Genomic DNA, 21,959 nt, shown 5'->3' on the forward strand with positions numbered 1-21,959 from the left:
AGACTTTACCTGAGAGGAGCGGGAAGCTGAAGTGTCGTCAGTGGAGAGTGAGAAACTCAACGGTAGATGAGGAGGATTTGGGATTTGATGCCAATGACAAGGATTTCAAGTTTTATTGCCGTTTGATTTTGGGACGTTCGAGGTGAATTATTTATATGTTATATTATTTATCTGTCAGAAAGACCATTTCTGCTTGTTTTTTCTTGAGTGACACAAAACGACAGATGGCTACAGAAAAAAATGTTTATTGAAATGTTGAATCACAAAGATGTCTTCAAGCTGCAAATGGAAAAAGAACAGAAACCTTATACATATTAATCCTGTACCTGATCTGATTTTCAAATGAAACTGTTAAAGTCAACAAACTAAAAATTAGACACATCATTTCACAGATACACAAGTTATTTGTTACAATTATATTCAAGAACAATTGTATATATATATACTCGAATTGTTGTCCAATATATATATATATATCTAACTCTTGCAATTTTGAATCTGGTTTTCTCAAAAGTTTTTAAAAAACAATATATTTTCATGTGAATTTTGTATTTAAAAAATATACAAGTTCAATTTGATCAAGACTTAGAAATAAGTCCTGTGGTCCTTACTTTACAAACTGTTTTATCTGAATACTTTCAAAATGTCACAGTAAAAGAAAAAAAATAAAATAAAATTCAAAAATAAAAATTGTGACTCAAGATTGACGTGTTATTTATATCTACACTAAACTCAAGACAAGACATATTCAGTGGTGTTAATTTGTGGATGTAGCAGAACATTTTCTGGTGCTTTTAAGATGGATAAACATCCATCTTATGTGTTTCACCACAGTTTTATATGCAAAACATTATTGTTCTTTAGGGTCATTTTCTCCATTCTCCATTTTAAACCATCACGGTTTGAATGTGGTATTTGCAACAACTTCCTTTCAATGTATTTGATTGGACAACAATTCGAGTAAACTTCCAAGAATAAGGTAAAATATATATGCATCATTGCAATGTGACCTACCTGCAACACACGAGTAGATGTATTCTGTCTCAGCTTTGTCACCTGCAACAAAAACAAAAAAAGGTACAATTTAATATCAGTGTCAATGTGTTGGAATTATAGTCTGCGGGTTGGTGTGGGTTATTACTTGGCTGGTAGTAGTCATAGATGTGGACCACAGCTGGTTTCAGGTTCTGTACTGGGAGCTCCTGGACCAGGTGGAGGTGGTGGGTCACGGATTCGTCCTTCGGCAGCTGAGAAACAAAGACTATGAGCGACAGAAGTGGAAACTTCCATCGGTTGTCCTGCTGCAGATCGCTCTCACCTCCCGCAGGTACACCAGGACGTGGTCTTCCGTTTGGTCGACACGGTCCACCAGCAGAGCCTGTCGGAGCTGGGGTTTTTTTTTTTTGGGGGGGGGGGGGTCACAGAATTAAAGGGGCTCACCTAACAACCAAATATATGAGGGCTTTGGTTGAAGAAAACTCACTGTGTCCAAAGACTGCGAGTCTGGAACAAATCCAGAGAGCACTTTGACGTCCAGGATGACCATGTTTGTCGTGTTCTCCTGTCCGCTGTATCTGGAATGAAGTCATTAACGTTTTCTCAGTGAATCGATGCGGCTCGGCTGCGCTCACTGACTCAGATGATATGTCTGAGACAGCTCTATCGAAGGCTGCGTGCCAAAGACAGTCAGGAGTCCCAGTGATGACGTTGATTCCAAACTGCCTCAACCCATCTGAATCCAGTGATTCTGTCATCACCACTCATGTAATCATGTGTACTGCAGCAGGAAGATGTTTATTATTACAATTAAATAAATGTATTAATAAAATCAAATAATACAATTAATAAACAAATAAATAATAATAAATCAATTAATAATAAGAACAAACCCCCCCCCCAAAAGAAAAAGCAACTGACAAGTGTCAAGCCTTTCCGTTTACACAGGTGGTAAATACAGTATGGTGTGTTTATGTTATGAATCAATACCCATGAAATCCAATTTTCAGTCCATGTATTTACCAAAAATGAAAATGAATAAATTCCTATAATATTCTAATTCTGTTTTATCTGAGAGCCTGATACAAATCACTTATTTCCATTCCTCCTTAACGTATAAAAAGGCTGTGAAACCTATACCTGATGTTTGACTTGGACCCACGGACATGAACGAGAGTCTTTTCATGTGATTAATAATTGTTTAGAACTGTTCATGAACATTTGATCCGAGCCACAAGGAATAAAGCTCCGGCCACAAAAATGACAACGATAAAGAAATCAGTCGCATCAGGGTTTGTTGTAAATTTAAAAAAAAGTGTGAAATCACTTAAAAAAAAAACAACAACCAAACAATTGTTTAGTTTTTTTGTTTTAGATGATTGAACTTTGTGTGTGGAGGAGGATGCAGTCGTAGGTCGATACTTACAGGGACCTCAGTTCCAGAGAGAGTTTGGACTGGTGGGATTGGGCAGTGCAGTTGACCTTGGTGGTGACCTCCACACTCAGAGAGGTGGTGTCTATCGGGGTCGGGACGTTGTAATGAAGAGAAACCTGGAAAACAGACCCGACAATGAGGCCGAGCAGTACAGCAGGCCGGTAGGTTTGAAAAGCGATGCTTTCATTTCAAAAACGGAATAAATCCATTTCAAAGACAGATTCAGTTAATGGATGCATTTCTTGGCAAGAGGAAGGTTGTTCATTGTCATGGAACTTGTGTGTGTTTATTATAACATTATAGGCTGACGCTGTGTTCACTCACCTGTATTGAGGCACACGCGGAGCCCTTCACCTCCAGGTTGAACTTCCCCGCCATGTCCTGCAGCGCCATCTCCTGGTAGAGCAGCTTGTTGTCCGGCTTCACGTCGAACGCCAGCGGACCGCTGGGAGCCTGAAGCGTCACGGAGCTGGAACCCTCGGGACTGAAGACCAGAGTGGAGTAGAGAGCCAGAGCCTGGAGAGCCACCACCGTGTCCTGCAGCACATGAGTGACGTCACATCTATGGCCTTGTTCTCCTGTGGTGTTTTAATGAACTGATTAGGCTTTCATTGTTTTATGTGAAATTAATGTTTTGCATTATAGAGCGCAACAGTAATTGTATACAATGTAATAGCTAAAGTGTTTCTTTTTTTTTTCTTTTTTTACTTTGGATTTGAATTTTGACATTGAAATAATGATGTCAATATTGGCAAAGTAGGTTTGGCTGTTTAGGCATTTGACCTCTTCTCGTGGTTTTAGGTTTTGTCCGCCATTAACTTAAGCAATTTCAACAATTTTAAATCCTTTTAATGTTGTGAAAAATGGTCTGGTGAGCTAATAAAATAAAAATATCGTCGGTCAGCTGGTTGGTTGATTCGTAGATTAGTTGACTGGTGGTTGTTTTTTGGTTGTTTTTTGGTTGTTTGGTTGATCAGTCGGTCAGTTGGTCAGCTGGTTGGTTGATTAGTTGATTTATAACGGAATAACTTAAAAACTTGTTGACAGATTTTGGTCAAACTTTGTCAGACTAACAGATAAAGACACAAGAATGAAATGGTCTGTTTTTTTTTTTTTTTCTGGGGAGCTCTGGATCATATCCTCGGAATACAGACCTATACACTCCCTGAATTCCTTTTTCTTGTGACTCCAGAGCAGTGGGTTGCAGACCCGAAAGCCTTCAGAGACATTTTTACTATGTCGAGCGCTCTACTCATTTCAAAGTCAAACTTCAGTCGTACCTGTGTGGAGGAGAAACCTCCGTAGGAGTTCTGCTGTCCCGTCAGCCACCTGATGATGCTGGAGGCGTATCCCAGGTCCTCGGCGGTCGGAGAGGCGCTGAGTTTGGCCAGGAGCACGTAGGAGCTGATCTCCACAGACAGAGAGGCGGATGTTTCTGCTGCTTTCTGAGACCAGTGGAGGAAACCTCCTGGAAACAGAAACAACCGTCAGCTCACACTCACCGTGATGGAGCCTGATCGCCTCCCTCAGGACGACGGCCCACCTTCTCTGACTGCAATCGTGTCGAGGTAGTCCAGCAGGCGACCGCGGTTCTCCACGTCTCCTGCCAGGGTGAAGACGTAGGCCATCAGGGCCGTGGTGTAGGTGTTGCTCAGGTTACTCATGGAATCTTTGAGGCACGACAGACCCCTCACCAGCGCAGGATCCTTCGGGAGATCAAATAAAAAAATCTCACAGTTCTTTCTCAAAATATGGAAGTCTTCATAATCCCAGATAGAAAATGCCTAAAACATTTATTCGGATACTGTATTTAACTACATATATGAGGAAAATATCGTCACACCTGCACGCGCTACTTCACTCACGTTCAAAGAGATGTTCATTTCCAACAAAGCTGCAGTGGCGTAAGCACTGAGAGTCACTTCATCTGACACACCACCCTGTAGAACAAGCATAGCACAGAATTAATCCATTAGCACCAGACCTACAATCGCTTACACACACAGCTGGATTACAATTAAAAGTACCAGGTTGTTTTAGTTCCAGGTAATAAAAACATTGATGTTCTCAATGTTGCCTGGAGTTTCACTGCGGCCTTAATCCTACGAGGATTATGGGGCGATGACGGGGTTTAGTACCCATTGATTTTTGTTTTGAATTACAATTTGTTTCGAAGGTTAATTGTATATATTGAACACTGTCCATTTCAGAATGTTCAATTTATATTAATGTGTATATAACAGTATACAGTATCCCTTTTCTTTGTTACTGTGCAAAATTATCTTAATATATATGCGTTGGTTGTTGGTGACCACTGTTTTTGTCTATCTGTGGATGTCAAACCCCACTGTTCTAAATAAAAATCCTGCGAGGATTAGAATGACAAAGTAATACAACAACAATGCAATATGTGAAATTGAGAAGATATGATCCCCATTTGGCAGACTATCGCATCATATCGTTTTAAAAAAACAACAACAAAACTTTCTTATATGGGTTAATTGGTGCAAGAGACGATCCCTCATAGCAAAATGGACTCAAAACACCAGGAATGTCTCTTCATTTGATTAAAGCACAATGAGATAAATGGAGAAAAAAAAAAAAAGTGTTTTTCTAAAATGAAATACGACACAGTGAGTAGTTGTCCTATTAGATTTGTTCAGCGCCACAGACATTTCTTCACCTTTTGAAAACCTCACCCACTCGACCAGGGACTTTAACTCTGGAACCAAATTTACAATCCGGTTGCAGCAGTCAAAAACACACGACATTCTTGTAACGCTTCCTGTACTTGGGGGGGGGGGGGGGGGGGGGGGGGGAATGGCTAAAAGCTCAAAATGCCAGACATCTGTTCTGGATCGTTTCAAGCTTGTTTGATTAGCGTCAGTGGTGTTTCTACCCTCTTTGCATTGAGGAGCCGCTCACCTTCATTCTGTTATTGAAGAGCTTTCCCAACTGTAGGAAGCAGCCATTTTCCTTTTGTTTATGGATTAGCCACATTTTCGACTCTTTGATTTGTTCCGGGTCGATGAAGATGAAAGACCGAGCTTTGGCAAAAGATCTCAGCACAAACGCAGTCAGCCTGAGGGAAACAAAGGCAAAGCTAGTCAATGCTATATCCAGTCTTCTGGGGGTAGTCAGAGACGGGTTAGCATTCTCATCATAGACCAAGAAAGTCCCTGGTTCAAGTCCCACAGTCCAAAAACAAACATTTGAAGCTGGTCAATGACTGCACATTGCTTGTTGGTGTAATTATGAGTGCCATCGGCCTGTAATGGACCAGCCTGGCCGAACATCAGCTGTCTTGTCCATCTCAGTTCTTGTATGAGTTGATGAAAAAGTCAAAAAGCAAAACCCATGATGCCATAATCTCTGCGAATTGCTTCACGTGTGCTTTCTTTTGATTTTGTGGTGTGTGGGTCTGTGGATTCACATCCTCGGTGTGCCGACATGCAAACATACAAATGTCCCTCTGCTCCTCTCTGCCACCATTCCTTTTGATTTAAAGGTCCATATCAAGATGTGAAAATAGCAGAATATTTGAGCGTCCTCACCAGGTGTTCCCGGTTCCATATCCGAACGTGCTGTAGGCACCATGCCTGTGCTTGTAGTTCAGTTGCTTCTGGTAGCCTGTCGACGATGAGACATTCAGGAAATGACTTGGACTTGTTAATAAGATTGTGATATTTGTTTCGAGTCACATTAAACCACTCGCCGCTTTACTTTGTGGACTTTCTTTTTCTCTCGGTGTATTAATTACTGTAGCGTACGTTTCAATGTATTGTGCCGTGAGTTGCTTCATCCTTTCTTTCAAATCTTGTTACTAGACTGACTTTGATATTGATTTTCCATGCTTCTGTCTGTTCCTACATTTGAGTTCCCTGTTATTGAGTTTCTCTCAGTCAACAGCTCAGACCGTTAGAGCCCTGGGTTTCCATCGGGTTTAATGTTCCCTCAATGCCTAGTGCCATCACCGGAGTATATGATAAATGGACTTTACTTAAATAACCATACATATAAACCAACAGAGACTCACCGCTGGTCAGGAAGTTGGACGCCTTCTCCATGATGGCTGGCGTGAGCTGCTGTGTGCCCTTCAGGTACTGCAGGATGTAGATGTTGGGGGCCAGCAGAGCCATGTTCTGCTCCCCACATCCGTAAGGCATCCGCAGCAGTCCCTCCAGATTCTTCAAGGCCCGGCCCAGGATGTCACCTGCAACAAAAACACCAAATATACAATGTTTTTTTTCTCATAAGCATATCTGGCCAGTAAGAAGCTTAAATCTAACACTTTATACCCAAGACAGAGACGGAAGCTCTTGCTGATCCTTCAATCACATTCTCAGGAAGATGCACTTCGATTTCATCTGTCAAAACATCTCCTATACAGACAGAAAAACACAAAAAGATTTACCTGACAGAAAGGAGCTGACAGGAGGTCAAATCTATAGTGAATCTGATCTGATTGAGGCATCTACCATACTGACCATTGGGGCAGAGCAGGAAATTGTACGCCTTCGACATCTCAGTTCCTTCAGCCTGAGAGGACACACAGGTTACAGACGATGCTGTCGGTTTTAGTATAAACTTTGATTTTTCACATCCCGCGTTAAGCCCACCTACTTACCTTGACTCTGAGAGACCGTGTGACCACGTCGAGGCGACCTCTTTCCGGCACACTCACAATCTCGTTGTCACAAGAAATGTGGGAGGCCACAGCCTCGGCAGACACAGTCACGTTCACAACCCCTGGAAATGATCAACGTGTTATATGAATAACAGTGTCACTTGAAAACATAATAATTGCAATAATTTGAGTCTGCATCCCAAAGAAAGATTTATTAGTATTAGAGTTTGTCCTCCTATTATCCTCACCTATGGTCGATGGGTTAAAGGTCCAGGATAGAGTCTTGCGCTCACTGCCACACAGACAGGATGTGAGCTGCTTTCCAGGGAGAGGCGTGAGGGTGTAATCTGAGGACTGCGGGGTGGTAACGCTGATCTGTTCAAGGTGGAGCACAAAATGCTTTAAACATCAAAGCTGTTCTTTACGGGGACACCTTCAAATTCCAGCAATGCACCATCAGGATGCATTTGTGTTTCTGCTGGTGACATTTTCACGCTTTTGTGACATGGAGGCAGGGTACGGGCATTTTGACTATACTGAAAACAATGGAGGACGAAAATGCGTTTTGGTCAGTGAAGATTTATCCTGTAAAAAAACAGACAGCTTGTGGTTAAACCACCATGTCGTCAGCAAACATTGCAAATGCAAGATGACTGGTCACCATCATGCAGCTGGTCAGGTAGTTGAAGACGGTGGCCTTCAGCTCAAAGCTCTCTCCTCGGATGATGGAGTACGGCATGGTGAGCTCCAGGAAGAACGGCTGGAAGACAGTGACGTTCTGGCGAGGAGCCAGACCGAAACCCTGAGGGGACAAACAGAAAGCCTCCGTCTCCCAGGTGGTGATGGTGTCGGGCACTTTGAGGGAAACGTCCTTCCTTCCAGAGTCTCTGGATCATTACATTGAAAAGAGACACGTCAGCTTTGTTTGCCCAATGTTCAAAACCTTTAATAAAGCCCAGGATTTGTCTCGCCTGCTGATAATCAGCTTATTTGTGGTGCCTATGAAAGTGTCCTGTGGTACTTGGGACCAAGACATCAGTTATTGATCCTTTAAGTGATGGAAAATTGTTCTGAAAACGTATCTCTTCTCATCAACATAACCCTCAAAATAGTGCCGACTGTGAAAACCATTAGAAAGTGAATTCTGCACAACATGGGATCTTTCAATCGTATATTCCTGTCATTACGTGTAGCAGTTGACACTATGAGACAAAAGATTTGAAGGGAAGGTCAAAAGGCAACCTGTGGCACAAGATCCCACACCTGACCTGTGATAAGCTTTCTTTTTCGGTGTGACTTATGACTTTCTGACAAATCACACAATAAAGTTCAGATTCAACAATTTTTTTGAGGAAAGCAAACACAATCCATCACATTCAAATGCAACATTTGTGTGGCATCACGTTAAAAAAAAAACTTACCCAACTTCAACTAGGTCCCATATCCAAGTCTCGGGGAAAAAAGTGCGGATTGTCTCAATGGGTGGAGCAGAAGACCCGAGATGACTACGACTACTCCCTCCAACTCCCTCTCTATTTAATGCACTTGCCCCTGGCAGGCCATAGGAGTATGACCGCACCCCAAATCCTGCAAACAGGACTCCAGTTTCATACTTTCCTCCAGAGAATGGCTCACAGTGGCAGAGCAAGTGAAATGCTTCAATAAAAGGTTCGGTAGAACACTAAAGATACTGACCGAAGCGACTGTTGAGGGTGTATTCTTCACCTTGATACCAGAGGCACACGGGTTTTCTAATGTCTAAATTTGTCGCCATCTTCAGTCCTGCATCCTGCATTGTCATTCACATTCACAGGGTCATCACATGTGCAGTAAATACAACATTTCTGTATTTCATTGGAAGAAAAAAAAAAAAAAAAGAGTTACCAGGAAAACTTTTAAGATGTCATTTTGCCAGTCTGACCCAATATATCTCTTCGCCCTCACGTTCAGGCATCCTACTTTGTCGTGAGGAATACGTGAATTGTGGGAGGATTTTCTGGCAGACCACAAGCGAAACACCTTGCAAAGATAATAAAAGTGAAAATGTCTCACAATTCCAATAGTGAAAATAAGCAACTTAAAGAAAGACAACTTTGCTCGGTCCTCATTTTCGGAGTGAAAACTGAACGAGCCTCGAATAAAATGAAAAAAAAACCAACAAAAAAAACATGCACAAAACAAGGGTGGCTGCTGTGGAATTATCAATCTGTGCCATTCCTGGTTTAGTGTTAGGTTTCTCAGCACTCTTTCAAACAGTTCCACCTTGGGAGCCATTTTCAAAAAGTTGTGTTTTCAGTGGCTCCGAGCCGCGTTGTCGTGTAAATGGACACCCAGCTCCCCGTTACTGTCTGATTATTACCCTTTCTTCGTTGAAAATATTGCTTGAATCCTGGATGAGGACACTCCGGTCAACGGCACTAATCCCGCACAGAGAGTTGGGCTGCGCTGCCACCTGCAGGTCGATTTCTTCACCTGGAACAGCTGAACGTGGTGAAAACTCCAGAGACACCTAACACACATAAACACAGATATATACAGTTGTTGGGGCCACTCAACCTCATGGAAGGGGGAGGGGGGGGACCACGTTTTGAGAACAAAGGACCACATGCCTACAACTGAAAAGTCTGCCATTGGTCACGTGATCACCCCCTGGACCCCCCCCTTCCAAGGTGCAATACTAGAGGCCAACGGCAGGGGGAGCCTGAGAGCTCCCTCACCAGCTGGAAGGTCCAGGGCGGGCCCTCCGTCAGGATTGGTCCACATGACCCAGAGCCGACCGGTAACACGAAACCACAACAAGAGGTATAAAACACCCCCGCCGGGGTGATTTCTGGCTCTCCAATGTTGAAACTTGCGTAAAGACGGACGCATCCGTTTCGCACGGAGACGAAGTGCCACGTGTGCCCGCTGACCGGGCCCGGAGTTCCACACCCGGCCGGACGAGCCGACAACCACCGTGGAACTACTTCTACTTTTCCCTTTTTCCTTTTTTTTCTTTCTTCACCGGAGTCCGAGTGTGCAGCTGCCAGCGCACACTCCTCCCGCCTGCAGACCTGAAGCCGCTTCTTCTCCCCCCTCCTCAAAAGAAGCGCTTGATCATCCTGGGATCATCCTGTGGACTTTTTCCTTGTCCACAGACCAGTTTTAGCTTGTTTTACCTGGGACGCCAGAGAAAACAAACTCGCAGCCGGGAAATCAACGGATTTTCACCGGCCGCCGGCAGCACGTTCACCCTCATCAAACTGAGTAAGGCTTAGAGTCTGGGCAGACAATGAGAATAACGTGACTGTAATATTGCTGTGTGTTTATTATTGTGTTGAAGTCAGGGACGCCGATCCCTGTTTCCAACCAATCTGTGTCTGCGCGTTGGATTTACATCCACGCGAACCTCCTCTCTCTCTCTCTCTCGCTCGCTCTCTCCTTTTGCACAGATCATTTCTAGATGACTGTGCAGTCCAGAGACAGTGTGCAGAGCTGAACATATTCTGTCCACTGCCCTTTCTCCCCCTCCTTCCTCTCTTTTCTCTCTTTTTCTCTCCGCTCCACTAACCGCGGCGCAAACTCAGCAAACAGCTGTTCCTGTGTGCCGCTCCACCCGCTTCTGTGACCGTGTGTAGTTCACTGTCCCTGGGATTTCTCACCCACGAGCCCCCAGGCGCGCTCCGAGCAGGCTCACGAGCCGTGCACGAGCACAGTGACGTCACGCTGTCCAGAAAGAGTGCGCCAAGCGCCTCTGGTGGCCGCGTTGGTGATTGCAATCTCTTGAAAGACCGCCACTCGGTGGACAAGTCGAGTCATTGCATTCTCCCTCCGTGCGCCGCCGCGCCCCTAGTGGTCATTCCGGTTACTGCCTCGAACTAGACGCCTGCCGCCATCTAGTGTCCGTTCGAGGTCATTACACCCACACACACTGACCCTCCAACGCCTGCCGCCACCTGGTGGACGTTCGTGGTCATTACATCCCACTCAGGCTCCCACGCATTCACTCACACACACTCACACACACTCACACACACACACCCTCTTTCTTTGTACATAGTGTTTGCTGTTTAATAGATTAGATCTTCGTGTTCGATTGTTTATTACTTAATTGTGTTGTTTTAATAAATGATTTATGAATTATTTTTGAATAAATACTTTTTGTTAATAAACGCATTTTAACTGAATTGATCGATTCTTGGTTATCATTGTGTATTTATTGTTGACAATTCACTGGTTTGTAACAGTCTGTGCTCGAATCTCACACCTTCCTTGTTATTTAATATTGTTATATTTACACAGAAATATTAACTTTACTTAAATAACCCTTTTTGACAAACGAGACTGAAATTTGGTATTAGCTATTTCCAGCTTAGCTGGTGGTGCCCCGATTTAATTATTATTTGATAAATAACCAATTTATGCAAATTAATAATTTTTATTAATAAATTATTTTTGATAATTTATTAACTTTTGAGTAATTACTCAATTACTCTAGGAGTTGCTGATGAGTAACTAACCGTTTACTTCATTAGTAATTCCAATTTTTCCTAAATTACTTTCAGTAATCCATTACTTACAGTAATTATTTATGCTAATTACCAACCATAAATCCCAACACAGTATATATATATATATATATATATATATATATATATATGAAATGCAGTATGTTAGCTTGCACCTGCCCAAAAGGTATGGTAAACATAAGTGTACGGTACTGTAGGGATGCACTGATACCGATACCAATACTGGGTATCTGATCTGATACTCCACGGAGCACAACGCACGTCATTTATGTTTAATGTCTGAACACAGCGAGATGAATTTGTTTTGTTTTTTTTTAATCTCAGAGAAAAATATAAATGTCAATTAATTGTGGATGGAGTCATGTGTAGAATATTTATTGTGAGGCAGGTGTATAGCAGGTATTTTTCACACCGCATTTGCTGTATTGATTCAAATGAAAATGCATCATTGCCATGTAAATGGGATATCAGGTCGTATTGGAAGACACGAGGATGTTTCAAAGAGTACCCAACACATTTTGTAAATATATAAAGAAAGTCTGACCGATATTGATCCACTGACCGTATCCGATCTGTGCCTCTACCGACACTGACCTTGTGACCGAAGCATTTCTCGGTGTTGAAGTTTGCTCGGTGGGCGATCACGGTCTCGCTGGGCAGGACGGCGAAAGCCACGATCTTGATGTCTGAGGCCATTTCTGGCGAGACTCTCAGAGTGAAGGAAACCTCACCCTTATTCACTTGAACAGCAAACCAGGCGAAATGAAGAGGCGTGGGTTTTGAGAGATAAAGAAATAAAAATGCACTATGAGTGGAATTGTATACATTTTTGAAAGTCTTCTGTATCTATTTTGGAAAATTAACAAAGACGACTAAATATCCCTAATGATATGCTGAAACCTGTGCTGAAGCCCTCTGTGTATTACTGTGACCAGAAAAAGTAAGGATACACTTTAAAGTCATTGCTGATGTCAGGACAAGCCTGTGTCAAAAAAAACCTTTATATTATTACTTTTATTTAAGAATATAGCCATTGGACGTCATTTAAACGCAAAACTTCCCTGAAACGAAAATGCAAAAAAATTATGCTATTTGAATCATTGTTGCGTAAACGGTTCCTGAGACTAATCTACCAAACAAACATTCATCGATGACTTTGGCTTTCATACGACCGTTGACGATCGTGGCCTACCTGAGCTTTCTTTCACCTCGACCCTCCTGAAGCCCTGCGTGACGATGACGTTACTGGATAAAACCTGGACGGTTAGTAGAGAACAACAAGATGAAAGACAATTCATCTCACAATTCTGAATGCGTCAACCTGTTTAAAGTCTGCGTAAATAGTAATAAATCTGTGTTCTGTGTTTGATAAATATGTGACATATTCATGTGGAAATGCAATTCACACAGACTTCAGATCAGATTACTCACCAGATACACGATAGCCACAGAGCCCTCAGCCTCTCCCACCACAGTGTATTCAATGGCGATGCTGTGTTCACTGTCACAGGGAAGTTCTTTGTTCATGTCCTTCACCCGCAGAGAGCTGACTGATTTGGTGTCGGGGGAAGAAGTTTTGGACATAGACAGCAGTTGGGATCCGAAATGAAAATGTGGTTCGTTTCCTGTGAAGGGCATCTGCATTGGCGCATTGGTCACCTGGATTACAAAAGAGAAAACCGTGAAATCAATGTAGACGCTGAGCACATATTTAGATTTGAGGTGTGATCAATAACTCAGGCCTCCATTTTCTGCTGTAAGAATAAAAGTGAATCTATTATTGTAGCTTTACGAGCAGAAACAGCTGCGAATACGAGCATGCAGATAGCAGCTGTTCACTATAACAGCGGTAACTTGGGATTTATTTGAAGCTGCTGATTCACCACAGACACTTGTGCATTGTGCAGTTGCTGTGGACACAGGAAGAATGAGAAAGTTTGAGAGTGAAGTGCCTTCGCGGCGTAGTCTGGAGTCAGTGGTGGTCCGTTACTTACGTACAGACTGAAGTCTCCGTCGAAGGTGTCGGTGCTCAGTGAGAACGCCACGGTGCCGTTGCTGTCTGTGGTCAGGTTCTGCTTCAGGCGTGTGGACCACGGTCTGCCCACATGCAGGTAGACCGGCAGGTCCGGAATCGGCGTGTTGTTGTAATGAACCGCTTTAATCTGTGGGGAACCAAGATGCTGCTTGATGATCATGGCCAGTTTTGGGCCTCTTCTGTTGGTTTCTTGCACTTGGTTGACGAGAAGAACCACTATGAGCCCAACATAAATGACACATGGATTCCATGTTGATATTTTTTTTTAACCGTTTATTGTGACGTGGTCCTCACAATACCATCTAATCTGACAGGTGTGTTCATGGATGCAGACGGGTTTTTATATCTGAGACCACTGTGATATAAACACACCCGTCACAGCTGGTGGTGTTCTGTCGCTCATTCAATCTGTTTTTACTGTCCCTGGTGCTAGAAAATCAACATGTGTGTATTTTTGTTTTGTTCCCACAATCAAATGTCATTTGAACATGTTGCACATCTGAAATTGTCCCTGCAAGGCTGCCATATTCAATGCCTGTGACTCAAAAGGATTTGTAGGGTTAGTTACAGATAGTCTTCACTATTGCATTTTTTCTTGTAGCTAGGAAACTAGGCTAGGCTGATTAGAGCCGACTCATTTTCACTTCAACCTTGGGATGTACCACTTCTACCTCCTCAAAACAGTTGAAATGAGTTTTTCCCGCCATACAGGAGCCCGAACTTCTGAAACAGCGATCACTTACCTTTCCTTCCACTACGGATCCTTGGTTGAACATTGTAGGTGTGTCGATAATGGAGATTTTTCCAACTCGAAAATTAATACGCAACCTTTTGTCTTTTAAAGCTGAAACACCTGTTAACAACGAAGGGCCAAGTCATCATTTCAACACGTCGATCCATCCTAAAAGAATCTGACGGAAAGAACTGAAAGACTTGCCGGTTCCTTCTTCCTCCACTTTGATTTTCACGGTGAGGTCGTTTCGCTGCGCCTTTTGATCGAGTTTGTTGAACGTTGACATGTGGAAGGTGAACAAGGCGCAGCCTTTCTTGTCTGTCTGCAGAGACAAAAATAAAATAAACACAAGTCTGTTATCATATGTGCACCATTGTAACTATAAGATTGTGTTACGGATATTGCAAGTTACGGATATATTTTAGTAAAAATCTGTTGGGATCTACAGGTAATAATAACCGTAACTTGCTGCTTAGAAGCTTTTGACAACATTTATATTCTGAAAATGTTAGTTTACAGGGATGCACCGATACCAATACCATTACCGATACCGATACCAATACCGGCATCGTCATGGTAAACTCACACTCGTAAAAAATGCCCTTTGCACCACAGCAAATATTTACTGACATCATTGGTCAGAAACGTCGCCAGCAAATAGACGATTCGCCACAAGTCAGGTTCTCGGGTTGGAGATTATTTAATATTAATGATTACCAATTCATCATAACAACATCCAACAGCACCCACTAGTGGCCCAATATGCCAACAACATCATTTAGAGCTTTCTTGCTTTTTAAACAAACTTCGTTTTCAAAACCGTGAAAAGGTAAAACTTTCTTGAAATAAAAACAGAAAAACGATGCGTTTTTCACTCGAAATCACTTGTATACTGGGCCTTAGTGTAATGACAGACACTCTTAGGGTGAAAATATTAAAAATCATTCATCTTGTGGAGTTTAAAACCATTCAAATACTATATAGAGCAAAGAATAACTTACAGCCAAGTAACATTCAGGAATTGTTTCATGAAAGAGAAGAAGGTTACAACTTCAGGGAAAAAAATTGCAGTTTGAAACTCATAAAGTCTGGAAAGGTTCTGTATGTAATGTAATATGTAATAATGCAATACGTTTTACACTCATTAGGTAATAAGGCCGCATTTTGTTATGAAATTCTTGGCTGCAACTTGTGGATTTAATGATTGTAATAACTGTCGCAATATGTAACAAGTTATTAGAAAATGTGGCAAAGTGGATTACAAAATGTGACTTTATTACATAATGAGTTGAAAAGGTATGAATCAAATACATTTAGAAATAAAACAACCACCAAATTTAATTCAGTTAAAAAAATATACGAATAATTGATTCTATCAAGGTACAGATTATTATTATTATTATTATTATTATTATTATAGATTACTGTCAAGACAATAAGGGTTTAGGTGGTTAAGTTGTCACGTAGATTGATTGATTGCTGATTTTTAATTGTTGTATAATATGTTGTACAAGTGTACTTCTTCCTTCTCAATTTCAAACATGTAAAGCTAGTGCCAAATATTTAAGAAAAATGGGAGTGTGCCATCGCTAAATATGTGTACTTTTTATTTTTTGCTCGATTTATTTTGATGTTTTCTTCTTTATTTGTTTGTTTTAATATGTTCAGAATATGAAAAAAAAAGTATTCATTCATGCATCATAACTTAACACTATAACAGAGCTGCTTCTATGTGTCAGTAAATTAATTCTGACAATGAAACATTCATAAAACTTTGGCTTTGTACTCATACCTGTTTGGTCTCTTGGGAGCAGAAGTCGGTTAAATTCATGATTTTCTTTACGTAATTTGTAATTCCTCTGCACACCTTGACTTCAGCGGTGCCCGGCACTGACTGCCCGTACGTATATCTGACAGAAAGGACATTTGCACCAACGTCACTGCGACGTGTGGCCACAGATTCATCCGATTGTGTCGATATTGAACTGATCACACTCACTGTGCGCATGCTTCAATGTGAAATGCCTCCTGAGCGATGTTCACCTCGCTGGGTGCTTCCACGTGGACGTCGAATTTTGGCAAAACTGGAAGCAGCCTCACGTTAGAATGAATGAATCCATCAAAACCCAGAAGACAGAAACTGAACTCACCGTATTTCTTGACCTTGAAGTTGTGATAGAGTTGTAGGTTCCATGAATCTACAGACGTGAAGATTTTGTAGAGTCCTTCCTGGGCCTCAGAGCTCAGTGTGTATGAATGCTGCAGTAATTTGTAGTTGGACGATTCATTCAGCCACAGTCCGATCTTGTTGTTGCTTGGATCCTGGCAAAAATCATTTGAAGGTAAAATCAGCAATAAATGCAGTGTTGAGATGTTCATGTTAAGATGTATTATAATATATGTAGCTAATTAAAGGTCCCATGTGCCTCGTAACCTCAAATATTTCACATTTAATCTCCAAATATGCAAGACATTAAAATGATAAATCTAAACAAAAACAATACATTTGATTTATACAGACTAGTTTGTAGTCAAATGCAGGTTTTGGCTGATATTCTTAGTTTTTTTGCTCCACTGACATTTAGATCACATTTTCAGATACAAGTTTAAATAAAGACATTTTATAAGGGTCACATTCTGCTAAATTCACTTTGTAAAGGTTTTCCAAAAGTAATAATCGTAAAGTACTTTTTTCCTTTTCTCAAGATGGGTATGTGTGGGCGGAGCCAATCCAGCTCACACAGACACAGCAGATTCTGAATGCAGCTCATATGATAAATTAAAATCATGGAAAAGCTGGATTTGAGAAAATAAACTTTGAATACAATGTGTCTGGAACAACAACAAAAAAACTGTTGTAAAGCTGTAGAATAGGATATCTTTAAAGAGTTTCTTACCCTCATCTCAATGGCATTGAACTGTGAAACAAAAACAAAAAAAGAGATGTATTAATAAATATATATTTATGAATAAATATAAATATATATCATGTAGAGAATAGAGAAACAGAGGTTTGAAACTCACCTGCAGATCAGCAGGTCTTAACTTGTTGTCCAGTGTGACGACTCTGAAATGAACTGGAAGACAAAATGAACTCATGAAGGTGTGATATGACATTTCCATTTAGCACTGATTTTCACTTCGTGTCAATGTCATCTTCTCCAGCAGGTCTTTTTTTGATGTATGTTATTACTTTTTTCAGAACGAGAAAAATTCAAATCTAAATACAGATTTTACAGATTACAGATATGATAAAACAAGTTCAAAGGTGAAATAAAATGTTTAACAGGCGTAACACTTGAAAACCACATACATAATAACAGATTTCCACTGAGGCCTGAAGTTTCAAGTGAGAATATTTCATGTTTACGCTGCAACTTTTTGAAAATGGTGTCTGGAAACGCTGAACGAAAATGTAGTTTTCAGGTTGGGCCACTAGGGAGTGATGTTGCTGGTTTTTGTAATGAAGCCACACACACCAGGGAGCAGAGAACGATGGTCGCTGAAATTTTTCAGCATGCATTTTTTGGGGGGAATATTGTTGAAAGATATAAACAATGATGCAATGAGGATAAAAAAATGTTTAAGATTATATCCAAGAATCAAACTGCATAACTGACCAAAATCCTGTTTTTGCACCATTGGGGTATTTTCTCATTTTACTTTTTGTCAAGAGCTCCGCCATGCTCTAGCCACATCCTACACAGAACTTTTCTATAATAATATAACTGTCATTAAAAGTACCTTAAACATGATAGATATCATAATTCAGTGTAATCAGGATTATACAGGGTGAAATGGGAAGTTACCGAAACGCGGTTAATAACAGGTATCATGCTGCATTTTTAGCTCATTGTGCTTTGCGATGTAAAGAAATGTGTGACTCAGTCATGCGAGCATGTGGCAATTTTGGCTGTCAACCTGCCTGAACTGACTCCAGTGGCACCTAAATTTAAATTTCCAAGAAACATGAAACATGTTAATCCTCCAGACTCATAATGTAGATGATTAGTGAACACTAACGTTGAACTTTGAGACATCAGCTGAGGTTTTTACCTGTTTGTCCAGGAAGGTAGATCGGTTTATCGGTTTGGATGAATACCATTGGTTTAAAGACTTCAAATGAGACTTTCCTCACTTCCACTGAGTAGAAGTTTTTCCCTCGTACCTCCACTTTAAACATCTGCGTTGTTCCCCCTTTCACTAAAGGAGTCTGTCACAAAAATAAACGAGAGACAAGCAAACATAAAAATATTGCTAATGTATCACAAGTTACCATTTAACTTAAAAAGAACTAAGACAATCGTGAGTCTGGATGATGTCTGTGAACTGTGAAAGAGATAACTAATGAGCTTTTCTTGTAATACCACTCTGCTCCACAAGATGGTGACATGAGGCGATATAACTTTCATTTCTGGTCGATCATATTTTGCTTTTAACTCTGTAAACATATTCAATATGTCTTATTTATTGCATTATTATGTGTGCTCAATTAGCTGACAAACCCATAATAGTATAACCCATAAAACTATAAACGTCACGTAAAAAAGGTAAATTAATGAGGAAAAAAAGAGCCATAACATCTTTAAGTAATGGTGAGTGTTTGACAGTGGTCCAACACTGCCACCTAACCTTTAAATTGGTACTACATGACTTCTTTCTGACTTCCTGTTTGTTTTGATGAAGTGATGCCCGCCTGTGTGGCGCTGACCTGGAACTGAGAGCAGATGTGAAAGTCTTGATTGGACGTGTGTGTGAGTAAAGTCGTGTTCGCCTCTTCAGACATCAGGGTGACGGTCATGACCAGAACCTGGTCGGGACGCAAAAGACTCGCACAGAACTGAGCCTCGGTTCCGACCTCCATCACCCCGGGAACAGCCACCATGTACTGCCTACACAAACACAAACCCTGTTACTTTGCTGGGACCTGGAAGAACCTGCAACTTTCACGACGGATATCAACAGCCTTCTTCTTTGTTACTCCGTCCACCTCCAGCCTCCCCGAGGTCTTGATACGCGTCGGTGTCAGACAGTTCCGAGAGAGCAGGGATACTCACGGCTTCGCCTCTCCGCCCTCCATGTAAATCCAAAGCAGACCGAGAAGCAGTGTCCATATCCTGATCTGTACCACGGAAAAACCCATGACTGTCTGACTGAGAGTCCCGTCTGTCAGATGAACCTGCTTCACGTCTGTCCTCCGTTTGTCCACATCAAGCAAACACAAGCAGCTATCAGACTATTTTAATCGTCAATTATTGACAGAAAAACCGAAGGTCTAGATGCGCCTGATCCTCCACATGGACCGCTGTGCTGTTGACATGGAATCCAGGTTAATTAGTTTCTCCAGCAGCACACATCCACATCACTGTCCCTTCCATTTGTGTGAAAAACGAGTGTAAAACTAACAAATATATACCAAGCCTGACCTGAAGATTATCATGGATGATGACGTACACACCAAATTCCTTACATTAATAAACATTTTCAAATTATATTATACACACATATCTCTCAAATCACAATGAATCCCCGCCTCCTTTCACATTTCCCCCTTTTCTTAGCATTATTATTGTTGAAGATGTACACAGCTACAGATGTACTGAAGTGGTAAAAAATGTTAAAATAATCGTATAGGCTCCTGAAAAATTTAATGCAAAAGTAAAAAAAATAAAAGCAAAAACCTCAATGATAGTAATGTTACTTGTTGTAAGGCCAAATGGTTGTGTTTGAACTCTTTGTCAATCAAGCAGGATGAGTCAGAGTTTACTGAAGTAAAAGAAAAGAAAATACTGAAACATTAGATTATTTTCATGACGGTCACCATTTGAGGCACTATATGTCGAAGTTAAATCACAATTTTGTGTTGAAGCTACTTAAACTTCAACATGTCAGCAAAGACTAACAAAATACACACAATTCAAATGATCTCCCCATAATCTGAAGTATTTGTGTAATTTTCTGGTAATTATATGGGAGGGGGAAAACAGTTTTGACATGTTAATGTTCTACAATGTCAAAAAGTGTTTAAAAAAAATCCCTTTCGCCCTCCTCATAATCTCTGTCCAGGCCGAGTTTAATCTAACAGGCTGCCGCTTCACCGATGGACCAACAATAATCTGCAGGATTAATAGAAATGAAACTTTGGGTCCACTATTTTCTAAGTTCAAGCCATTTTATAGCGTCAAATAATCCACAAAGATCCACTTTATTTCTCACCGTAAACTGATTATTTGTAATGGTTTCCTTTAAAAGCCTGTAAACCTCAGAAAGCTGGGACCTTGCACAAGTGTTGGTACAATATTTGCAGAGTACAGATGACCTACTTAGGACTATTCATCCATGTGAGGCAATGACCATTTTAATTGTTGAGACCGTGTATCAAACCCAGTCTGTCATTCTGCAGGTTTATTTCTGAAAACCTTGCAGATCACAACTGAATTGGTCACGTCAGTCTGCACAGGGCCAAAAAATAAAACACATCTGCCTGGATGAAGGTGCATTTCATGTAAAAGCAGTGAACCTGACCCACAATGGCTGAAACAGATTAGAAGACCACAGCTCATACGAGTCCTTGGACTTCTTCCCAGTCAATGATCCATGTCTGTCTCTCACTGTATTCCACAAGGATTAAGGTATTCACATTTGTTCATTATAAGTTAAGCACTTCACAAATTGTAACACCTAAAATAGAAAGGACCATTAAAAAAAAATCCATGACAGGGCACCTCTACCACAGATATAGGAAAGCTGACTGAAGGAAAATGTCCATGATGTTTTCATGACACATCTGGTCCGCCGGTCTGGTCCATGCCCGGCAAACATTGAAGAGACCGACCACACGATCAGCAAAAACGCATTAATTGGTCCATATGCTGTCCACAAATGGGCCAAAGTCACTCTGTCGCTTTCTATATTGGTTAATTAACGTCAATAACTCGAATTTATCAGCTCCTTTCATCCCTTCCGGGTCACCTCAAGTTTACTTCCGGTTCAGCCCCTCCTTTCCGGGAGATTTCTACATTTGTGTCTCCGCTTCGCACTACGTGCTTCGCGCTCTGTTGATTTTTTCCCCCCTCTGAAACGTAAATGTGTCTCGGGACTTTTTGTTAATTTTGTTTTTATAATACATAAAACTGTTTTTCAAAATCTAAATTTGTGTCACATTGTGCAAAAGTGTTTCGTACTTGTCGGCCACTGTACAAACCACTTAAATAAACTCCAAAGCCTCAAACAGCTTTTCACATATTTGCTTTTATATTTTTTTCAATTATGTTTATTTTTCTAAAATATACATTTACATGCTGGTTTGATTGTTTCTAATCCAGTATGTCCATATAGTGCATGTTTATTTATGCCAAATGTGCTTTCAGCTGACAAATAATATGTTCTACAAGTGAAGTTTAGTCAAATCAAGCGAAACTTGACATTCAATTTAATTCAATCAATTCAATTCAACTATATTTCTGTTGCACCAAATACAGCAGTTACCTCAAAGCACTGTTACAGAAATAAACTCAACAATTCCACAGGAGCAAGAATAGGAGACAGTGGAAAGAGGAAAAGAAAATCCCCTTTAACAGGAAAATACCCGCAGAACCAGGAGGCTTTCTGTCGAACCAGACCCA

The 21,959-nt window shown here is 41.1% G+C and overlaps 1 protein-coding gene across 1 annotated transcript; it reads right to left on the minus strand.

The window, feature by feature from the left end:
* Positions 1–274: 274 nt before the first annotated feature.
* Positions 275–19,477, minus strand: LOC308140807 (alpha-2-macroglobulin-like; the record flags this gene model as incomplete). Its single annotated transcript, XM_080510742.1, has 35 exons — positions 275–279; positions 1,015–1,056; positions 1,142–1,247; positions 1,319–1,387; positions 1,484–1,574; positions 2,423–2,547; positions 2,756–2,968; positions 3,712–3,899; positions 3,975–4,137; positions 4,297–4,371; positions 5,357–5,513; positions 5,986–6,061; positions 6,468–6,644; positions 6,730–6,813; positions 6,919–6,970; positions 7,059–7,180; positions 7,307–7,433; positions 7,720–7,945; positions 8,480–8,645; positions 8,754–8,847; positions 9,418–9,567; positions 12,161–12,306; positions 12,759–12,822; positions 12,998–13,225; positions 13,450–13,476; positions 13,561–13,817; positions 14,539–14,656; positions 16,127–16,244; positions 16,334–16,418; positions 16,485–16,656; positions 17,232–17,252; positions 17,359–17,411; positions 18,391–18,547; positions 19,046–19,226; positions 19,392–19,477. 35 exons carry the CDS (start codon positions 19,475–19,477, stop codon positions 275–277), a joined length of 4,221 nt encoding a protein of 1,406 aa, XP_080366868.1.
* Positions 19,478–21,959: the final 2,482 nt, after the last annotated feature.

This window comes from Blennius ocellaris, assembly GCF_963422515.1.
Source record: "Blennius ocellaris genome assembly, chromosome: 2".
Lineage (NCBI taxonomy): Eukaryota > Metazoa > Chordata > Actinopteri > Blenniiformes > Blenniidae > Blennius > Blennius ocellaris.